This window comes from Cephus cinctus, unplaced genomic scaffold, assembly GCF_000341935.2.
Source record: "Cephus cinctus unplaced genomic scaffold, Ccin1 Ccin1_scaffold0705, whole genome shotgun sequence".
Taxonomy (NCBI): domain Eukaryota; kingdom Metazoa; phylum Arthropoda; class Insecta; order Hymenoptera; family Cephidae; genus Cephus; species Cephus cinctus.
In genome coordinates, this window is record NW_014333325.1 from 78,893 (window position 1) to 88,685 (window position 9,793).

The 9,793-nt window shown below is 38.5% G+C and overlaps 2 protein-coding genes across 2 annotated transcripts in view; one reads left to right on the plus strand and one right to left on the minus strand.

The window, feature by feature from the left end:
* LOC107270128 overlaps positions 1-5,896 on the plus strand; it is a 10,765-nt gene extending 4,869 nt beyond the window's left edge. The window contains exons 3-8 of the mRNA XM_015744841.2: positions 2,073-2,938; positions 3,021-3,336; positions 3,429-4,027; positions 4,117-4,549; positions 4,624-4,800; positions 4,998-5,896. Coding sequence (XP_015600327.1) covers positions 2,073-2,938; positions 3,021-3,336; positions 3,429-4,027; positions 4,117-4,549; positions 4,624-4,800; positions 4,998-5,281 — 2,675 coding nt within the window. The 3' untranslated portion in view covers positions 5,282-5,896. The remainder of the gene's footprint in view (positions 1-2,072; positions 2,939-3,020; positions 3,337-3,428; positions 4,028-4,116; positions 4,550-4,623; positions 4,801-4,997) is intronic.
* Positions 1-8,820, minus strand: part of LOC107270127 (rab3 GTPase-activating protein catalytic subunit) — a 17,915-nt gene extending 9,095 nt beyond the window's left edge. The window contains exons 1-6 of the mRNA XM_015744838.2: positions 8,352-8,820; positions 7,987-8,272; positions 7,786-7,922; positions 7,498-7,711; positions 6,932-7,340; positions 6,257-6,471 (exon numbers count right to left, since the gene is read on the minus strand). Of these exons, the coding sequence (XP_015600324.1) occupies positions 6,257-6,471; positions 6,932-7,340; positions 7,498-7,711; positions 7,786-7,922; positions 7,987-8,272; positions 8,352-8,547 (1,457 nt within the window). The 5' untranslated portion in view covers positions 8,548-8,820. The remainder of the gene's footprint in view (positions 1-6,256; positions 6,472-6,931; positions 7,341-7,497; positions 7,712-7,785; positions 7,923-7,986; positions 8,273-8,351) is intronic.
* Positions 8,821-9,793: the final 973 nt, after the last annotated feature.

The window sequence follows — 9,793 nt, forward strand, 5'->3', positions numbered from 1 at the left end:
GGGGGGGGGGGGGGGATTTGAAATAATCCTATTAGCCAAGATTTTATGGTGAGAACTGTTACAATAGGACGCTTCCGAAATAATATACCATAAACGGGTCCTGGCCTGTTACTTCGGCACAGGATTACAATACCATAGTAACAAACTGGTTGCTAATTGATATTCGAAAGTGACGCGAAGAATCCATTTGTGCGCGTTAGAAACATTTTTTCTCTCCTTTACTCTTATATACTTCCTATAGGTTTACTAAATCGTGACACGACAGATCCGTATGTAAATAGCACAAAATCATAACGCCCTGTTAACAGACTGACGTATGACTAACACGAGGGTAACAAGGAGAAAAATAGTGGGATCGATTAGAAAAAGAGAGAAAGAAGAAAAAATAAGAAAGATTCAAAAGAGAACGAAAGTGAAAGGCTAAGAATTCCCATTATACACGCCTGCAGTTAAAGTGCGTCATCTTGTCCATATCCTTATACACGATTTGGCCTGTGTCGGAATGATGATGATGATTATAATAATGATGATCCTGATGATGACGACATCCAAATCTTTTTTTTTCTGTACAAAAAACTGTCAAATTACTACAGTCGCATCAAGAGAATTCGTTAAATGCTAAGGTCAAGTGGACGTCCTCTCTCAAGTACCATTATGGGTATCCGAATAAGAAATGTCATTGAGTTAAATAATCGAATTCGAAATTGTTTTGAATAATTGGTTACGAGAATTTATATGACCGATCAATAAAAATTTTGCAATAGGAATCGTCATATTGAATTAATCTGAAATTATCGAACTATAAAACAACCAGACTAGACTGACGCTGCGATACAAGTTACATAGAGGATTATTCAGGATCGATATACATCCTGAAGGTGGTTCTAGCGTATAAATAAAAGTGGACGACTGACTTCAGGTGATGCGTTTGCCGTGAATAATCCTGTATATCTTGGTAGCAGTCTGATAGACCCAAGTCGATATACCTATAAAGAATAACGGAGGCTCGTAGAATCGAGGATCGGGAATCTATTATCCGTGGTAACAATTAACGGGAATCAAGTGCCGTAACTATAGTCACGTGCTGGTCACGATTTTCACGCACGTCTTTGATACATACAGGTAATTATACGCGTGCGTTTCTTCACGTGTGCTAACGTACGTAATCAGTTTATATCGCGACATTAGCCCCTATATTGTAGAATTAGATATCGAGCGCCAAGTAATTCCAAGTAATGGATCGTGTAAGGAGAATAAGAGAATGGAAGAGAAGACGCGTGCCAGTGTAAAACTAGGCGTGCGTCCTCCATAGCAAGTGTTCCGCGTCATAGTGGAACCCAGTGTAGGCAACTTAACGGAATGTAGCCTAATTAATTAGATTCCATTCTATTTTCTTAACGATAAAATCACGCAAGGAATATCTTTTAGTAATCTTACAGAATCGTGTAGAACAGTAATATCGTAATAATGTACGCCATGTTAGATTTAATTGTAAATACTCAAAAATAAATTCTATAAAGTTAAAATGCGTGGAAAAATTGTATTTGAACCTTGAAATTAATAAAATCCGCAAATATCGACAATAAAATTCGATATCGATTTTCTGTTAATCGATACTAATTAATTATAAACGTGCGATTATCATCGATTTCATCTTCACGGTACACTTTGCGCTCGGTTGCCAACAGTACTTGGTTTCATAGGCAGATCGACGCAATGGACTTGTAGATGCCGGCCATTGACTCGTAACGGGTCTGGGCCTTATGGAATCGCGTTAAGTACGATTCCCTCAAGGCTGCCATGAGAGGTTCTTGTCTCGGAATAATAAAGTACAAAAAAAATCTGACTATTACTTCGTTTAGCGTCTTAGGCACGAGACGTAAAATTGTAATGGGTATGAAAATTTCGGGAAAAAAAAATCGAGACTCGTTTTGACAAAGAATGATTTACGTTTCTCGTAAACATTTGAACGGGCGTATGTTGCCGATTATATCTCAGTATCGCTGCCATAACGCTGATAGTACTGTGATAAAAAACGAATTAATTATTAATGTATCCTTATTTTCTTTCAGGTACAACACTACTGCAGCTGCTAGCTGTGACTCTGTGCACGGTCGCAGCTACAGTTCCGTGTCCCTGGTCCGAAAGTGTCGTCAAATTGGAGAGTTCCTGTATTTGCGATACGAATTTGGCCAATGAACTCTCGATACAATGCGATACCGTCGATTACGGGCAATTGGTATCGGCCATGCGCCGATACGCCTCCAAGATCACGATAGACTTGTTATTCATCAACAGCAGTACAATCGGCGTGTTGAGAAACGGTTCGTTGTCCACGTTGAGGATCAACAATATGCAATTGTCAAGCTGTCGCATAAGAACGATAGAGGAGAGTGCCTTCCTAGGTCAGGAAAATAATTTGAAGAGTCTCAACTTGAAGGACAACGAGCTCACGGAAATATCAACGCCGATATTAAAGACGTTGAAAAATCTAACGCTTTTGGATTTATCCATGAATAAGATCACGCGGGTCGTCGATAACGCCTTTGGTGGCATGAGATTAGCCACTCTGAAGTTGTCTGATAACGAAGTGACGCTATCCACTGGCGCCTTTTGGGGTTTGGAGAGAACACTTAAGAATCTTAATCTCAAGGGGACTAGACAGAAAAAGATACCGGAAGCACTGAGGGGTCTGAAGGCTCTCGCTTTTCTGGACCTCTCGCAGAACAGCTTACGAGAACTTCCGGGCTCTGCGGGACCTAAGGCATTCGAGGGACTCGACTCACTCACCGGTTTGAATTTGGAGAGAAATCTCATTCAGAATATTGGACCTGATGCTTTCTATGGTGTCAGAAATACTTTGAGTTCCTTGAGCTTACTTAACAATCTTATTCCTGACTTTCCAACTGGTGCTATAAACAGCGTTCACGACTTGAAGGTGATTATTGTGTAACTTCTTTTGCGCGGTGTTATAAAAATATATTATTTTGTTTTTAATACCTCTTCGCTTGCCTTCTTAGGTGCTGGATATTGGTTTTAATTTGATAACCGAACTGCCAGTAAATGCCTTTCAAAATAATCCGTCGATTACACTACTAGCCATTGACGGAAACCCATTGACTACAGTACCTGAGGAATCTTTAGCCAATCTTAATGGCACTTTACGCGGCTTGAGTTTAGGTGGCCGCTTTCTAGTTTGTGATTGTAAGTTAAGATGGATCGTGGAATGGATTCGTACCAAGGATTTACGCGTAACGAGCCGTGAGCGCAAGCCACAATTTTGTGGAGGACCGCAGAGACTTCAAGACCGAAATTTCTACAACATTGAACCCACAGGTATTTAACGAGATTAATAGTAAGTCTTAATTCTATGTAATTTTCAGTATATCTTAATTGTATGTAATAAATTATCTATCTATGTTCTACAGAAATGACCTGCGAGAGACCTTCTGAAATTGTTGGAATAGGTACCGTCGAGAGTGTGGATACTAAAGAGCCAACTGGTCCGGTGGATGGTGTAGTAGATTCATTATTACCAACCACAAGATCACCACCAATTACAACACCGAGTATACCAAGGATTTCCGGTACGACTGCTAGAATTACTACAATTGTACCATCAACTACTACGGAAATAAGAAGGGTTGAAGTATCATCTTCGACAACACTGGCGCCAGCCATCATAAGTAGACCAACCGTTGCACGAACCGGAAACGTTGTAAAAACACGTACCACGCCTGCGTCAATCAAACATAACCAAGATTTAGGAAGTATACAGCAGCATCAGCCAAGGCCACCATTGGTACTTGGATCACCTCTTTACAAAGCAAAATCAAACGACAAGGACATCATTGTAAAGGACGTCCTCAGGCAAGACAATGCAGTGATCATCTACTGGGACACAGAAGCAGCGAATATTATTGGATTTCGAGTAATATATCGTCTCTTTGGAGATAATAGTTTCAAGCAAGCACCGCCGTTGGAAGCAAGTGAAAGAGAATTTAAAATTAAGAACGTTCCTTCGCAGGTAACGATTTGACTTGGATAAATTTATTAATTATTTCTTTATTATTATTAATTATTATCCTAATCAATTCATTTTATCTGTCATTGAAGGAATGTATAGTAGTGTGTGTAGTCTCCTTGGAGGAAACCAACGTGACACCAGCTAATGTGCCGTACAATCAATGCCGAGAAGTAAGGACAGAAAATTCGCCAACGTCAAACATGGACAAGATAACGATAGCAGCAAGCGCAGCGATTTGCGCTACGATAGTAGTGGCAGTAATAATTTTCGTTGTAGCCAACCGTCGGAGGGCTCGAAAATTGCATACACTGCACACTATAGATCAGACAAAAATGGGTGGACCCATAGCTGGTCTTCCTGTCAATTGTTGTTCTACCGTAGGACCTACCCCGAGTCCTGGTGGACCGTTATCATCAATGGCAACACTGAGTGCTTTCAACAATCAAAAAGAATGGGACCAAGTGTCAGCGTATAGCAACAGGAGTATTCCAAGGCCACGAGTATTCCCCATAGAGAGACAAGGTATGTTTTCTTGATTCTTGTTTTTTGAAATGCTGTCTTATCTATAATGCCATTCTGTTTTTCCATTCAAATAGGCTCTATAACGAGGGCTTCCTGCATTGACGACGTCAGATCTCAAGCGGGACATTATGGCGGAAAAGTAGCACCAAGATCTATAGCTGATGGCCAGTCTCAACATAGCTTTTCGAATAATTCTAATCGATATTTTGCTAATAACGCTTTGGCCACGAATCTTGTCAATTCCAGACCAGGTAAAAAAATAATATATTAAAAACAAAAGGAAAAAACATTGCCGTATACTTATGACCGTCGTCTAATATCAATTTCACTTGGAGAGGCCATCCTTTTATAACTTATAATGTGAAAGGAACCTCTGATACCGGAACTGATTCCAGACGGCGACTTTAGAAGAAGTTTGACTTATTAGATGTTTAATTTTGATTTTAAGAATTGCGACAATCTCGACAATCCCTGGCTGCGGCATCGGATAGAATGTCTAGGGCAAGCTTCCCGGCGAGTCATTTACCACCGCACGCTTCCTCTAGGAGGCAGCGGCCACGCTCGCGAAACCGTACCATGGAGCAACATCCACCGAGACCCGGAAGTCGATACAGCCTGGCGGACTCGACGCACACGTTGAATAATTATGAGGAGAATAATTGGACAGACCACGACATGGATATTTATATGGCCAGGAATCCAACGACGAGGAGCGGTCTCGTACCACTCTGAAGATCGAATTTTGCTCAAAAAGTGTTTCCGAGGAGAAAAATCTAACCGATTACAACGGTGGTTAGAATACATGTATTATAATAATTTTAGGTTACGTTAGAGATTCATATAATAGGGAATACTTAAGGAATCATTAGAATAAGATTGAGAGATGGACAAGCACGAAGTACTAGGATATTGATACCGGTATTATCGTTTAGAGAACGTATAGAAGTGCTACGCAAATAATTTAATTGAGCAATCATCTACTTCTTAATTAATTATGAATAAGTCACCTTGTAATTAACGAATCAACATTCATGAGGTGCTCCCGCTGCATTAAAAAATTGGCCTCATTTCCGTTTGTAATGATACATTATTCAATAACGAAACTGAAACCGTAAGGTCGCGTTCACATATACGATGATCCGACAAACGGTGCAAGTATTCTACTACCCAAAGACTGTATACTCGACGTTATCATTTTTTTAATGACAACAGTGTGACGCTAGAAATAATGAATTTCCAATTGCAATAACTCGCAAAATTCAACGAGGCCACTGGTACCACAGTCGCATTATTCACAAATGGTAATAACTAAATAATAAAACAAATGCTGTAATAGTCTTCCCTGAATTCCGCCTGAAATCACTTCGATCCTTGTTGATTCGATCGATTAAATTCTGCAATTGTTTACTTTAATTAACTTCTTCAAACTGGCTGTTATCGAAATATCAAGTGCTGAAATGTATTCGCTGCGGATCCCTGTGCTTGTAATCATCAATCTAAAATTATCGTTTCAAGTGCCCAGGTACTTCAGATCATCATTCCTTGTACTTATAATCATCCATATTGATGATCAAATACTCCTGAGTATTATCCTGAGCTAAAGTATGTTTTAGAAATACGGATTAACACAGATTCTGAGCGACTCCTTAAGCAGTATGAGGAACTGTTGCAAGCTGATATAAGATAAAAAGGACAAATTACACTCACCCCGGAATGGGGATGCTTTTCTCCCACCTAAATCGTATCTCCTGCACAAATTCGTGCCATAAATGTGCAAGTGCAGATGCACCGCCCAAGTTATGTGCACAATGCGCTGCAACTATAGATAATCGCCAGACTAAACTGTTTACTGCACATGTTTTTATGCCCCTCCATTGATCATCCTCCACTCCGTAACTGTTTACATCGGAGTATGGTGCTTTCTGCAAGTAAAAGAAGTTCAATGTAAAAAATATTTCTTACAATGACGATTAGTTTCGGTATTGAGTAAAGAATTAGGCAAGACAATTTAGATTCTATCCAATTCCATGTAATTGAACCAGCATTATGCAAAAACCCACACAAACACGAAAGCCGGTTAGGTAGGTCTGATCGTGAGTCATTCACGAATTTAGTACTTGTACAGCTATGTATTTTTTTTCCTAATCATTTATAGAGATTGATAAATTCTACTTTCTTCTTAGAGACCTTTCACGTACGTAACATATTTTTCGTGTGTTCATCGTTACAATGGTCATGTTTGCCCCTGTTTTTATATACCTTCTTTTCATTAGAATTTGTTTATCGGAACCTATGTTTGTCTCATCTTCGCTGTCTGCTTTATCTATGGTTATTTATATCGGTATGGATTTAAAAGAAAATATAAAATATCCTTTTACATACCGGATTATCTTCTGCGTCAGGGAATAAGAAATATAGGATAGGCAAAAGCACTTCCTCGGCAATTGGACCGTCAATGTTTTTCGATTTCTTCGTGACTGCTTTTCCGACAACAGTGGAAATCGTGGGAATCCTTGATTCTGTCAGGGCATTAAAAGCTGAACTCAACACTTGATCCTCACTGCTCACGTAACTGGCAGCATCACCAAGAAGGTCTACCAATGTCTTCTGATTTTTACAGAGATATAGAAAGTCAGTAAGATAATCGCCAAGAAGACAAGCTGATGATGACACCATTTTAACCTGCACCGTCCATTCTGGTGCGAGTTGAGGTTCCAAATCGGTAAAACCTTCGCTGTCCACTACGACATTTTCAGACATCTGTGGCCATGTAGTAAATAAATGCAATTCGCTATGAAAAAAAAGTACTTTTTTTTATATGATAGACATCTGGGTTGGAATCAGCAGGAAGAAATTTTCAAAGATAATTTCACTAAAATTAGTTAAGAAGAATCAAGAGCAACAGATGTCTTACTTATGAAAAAATTATTTAACGTATGGAAACTTACCCCACAGGATCAAATGTGGCTCCAAAAGGAAGCTTTCCAAGTTCAGCAACACCTAGTGTTTCCCCCTGCATAAAATCAAAATCTGGTGGCTCCTGAGTCCAGGAACTGTTAGTCCAATCTTTGAGCAAGTAGGTAAAACGTATTGACACCATAACAGGATCTGGTCTGAAGCCAGAACCAGCTCCAATTCTTTGTTTGAATAGTGAAAGCAGCCCTGACAAGAATATTATTGTGAGTTTTTATACTAATAATTAATTATGATTCAGATAATAGTTAACATCTGCTTACCTGTCAAGTGCTTGCAATGTGGTGGTATTTTCTTTACGTGCACCATTTCAAAATTAGCAGTAGATCCTTTTCCTATGCTAACACCCAAGTAAAATCTCTGCCATGGTTCTTGTACTTGGACCAGCAGTGGAACCTCGCTATAACATTACACAATAATTTGCCAATAATATAAATATGATAGTAGCCAATAACAATATTTACCAGTTTGAATTAATAGCAGCTATGTTAAGAGAGCTCAGTAAAATTTTAATACGTGTCTCATCTGTAATAGAACTCTGCTTAGCAGGCACCAATACCAAAAACTCTCGAATTCCATAATAACGAGCTATCTCCATATGTTCGCCAGCCAATACAGCAAAATCATTCAAAGGGTCAAGGGCATCTTGTTGGCATTGACTTCTTGCATCTTCGCATTCTTCTGTAGGACCAGCTGAGGATTCTTCATCATTTATATTAAGTTTGTAATGCTTCAAGAGGAACTCAACATCTGTAATAAAGTACATTTAATACTAATATGATTCATAAGTATTAAAATATTTGAAATATAAATCGTTACATATGCGAACCTGCAAAATTTAATTTCTCAAAAGCCTCAATCCATGTATGTTTGATAAAATCACCAGACTTCAAGTAAGGTCCAATCTTATTATTAGGTATTTTCCATTCATGTATAATCTCTTCTAAACGTGCAATAAATACTTCCCATTCCGATGCAGTTGTAAAATCGTGATGATAAAAATCTTCTATCTCGCTGTTATCCATCACGGAAAAATTTCACTTTGTGTACATTTACTATATGTATTTGTTAGGTTATTGTTTGACACTTCTCAGCTAGTGAAAATCCACTAGAACATTACCATAATCAGTTTCCTGACGTACAGCCGGTACATACATATTAGGGCTCATTCAGACCGAAAGCAGCGGGAAGCGAGCAGCGGAATCTTGGCCGCGAAACTACATTTTCTGCCTTTTTATATTAGGTAACCGTATGAAAGCATTAAGAAATAAGTTATTTGCCTTAATTACGTATATAGAGTCAAGTATACTACATTGAAAATAATAATACATCATTTTTTTTAAAACATGACTTCATTACTAAGCAGATTCCAATGCTTGGACTGCGATTTTGGAAAGTTGATCAACGTTAAACTTTTCGTAGCAGCGACATAACAAAAAGATGATGGCAACCCTACTTCACGTCATAGTTCATGTTTGAAATAAATTTTGAATTCGGCATCAGACGAAATGTGTATAGCCCGTGGTATAGCCTCGTTGTATGTTACACGCATGTAGTCTCCTTTGTTACAATTTAACATCACGACCAATCACAATATGCCTATGCGTATGCACGTTGGAAAGAGGTACCACTCTATTCTAAAGTTTCAAGGTGCTTGCTGCTCGCTTCTCGCTTCTCGCTGCTTTCGGTCTGAATGAGCCCTTAAGCTCCATATGTATAGTTAGCCCCTCATCAAAACCGATCGAACTAATTTTTTTCGCTATTGTTAACAAACGTTTTTAACGAACAACAATTTGTTTGTCGGTAAATGATGGACTATTCTAAACGTTTGACGGTTATTTGTTTATATAAATTTATAAAAACAAATTTGGCTAGGGAATTTTTTTCAAATAGCCCTTTCATCGTCATATTTTCAAGTGACTTTTTGACGCCAGCAAATCACGAATCGTTGTTAGTTTTCCTATAAATAATAGAACGGAATTGCGAGTTTGCGATTAGCTGCGTTACATACGCGGTACACGAAGTACGCTTCATGGGGAATCACCCGACCATCGACGAACTAGTTGAAAAAGATTTCCTAGCTAAATTTGTTTTATTTTCAATTACAAGGAAAATATGAACTTTTTCTTGTAAGTAATAGACCATCAATCACCGACAAACGATTTTACATCAATTTATATAAAAGTCAATTGAAAATATGACGATGGAGGGGCTATTTGAAAAAAAATTCCCTAGTCAAATTTGTTTTTATAAATTTATATAAACAAATAA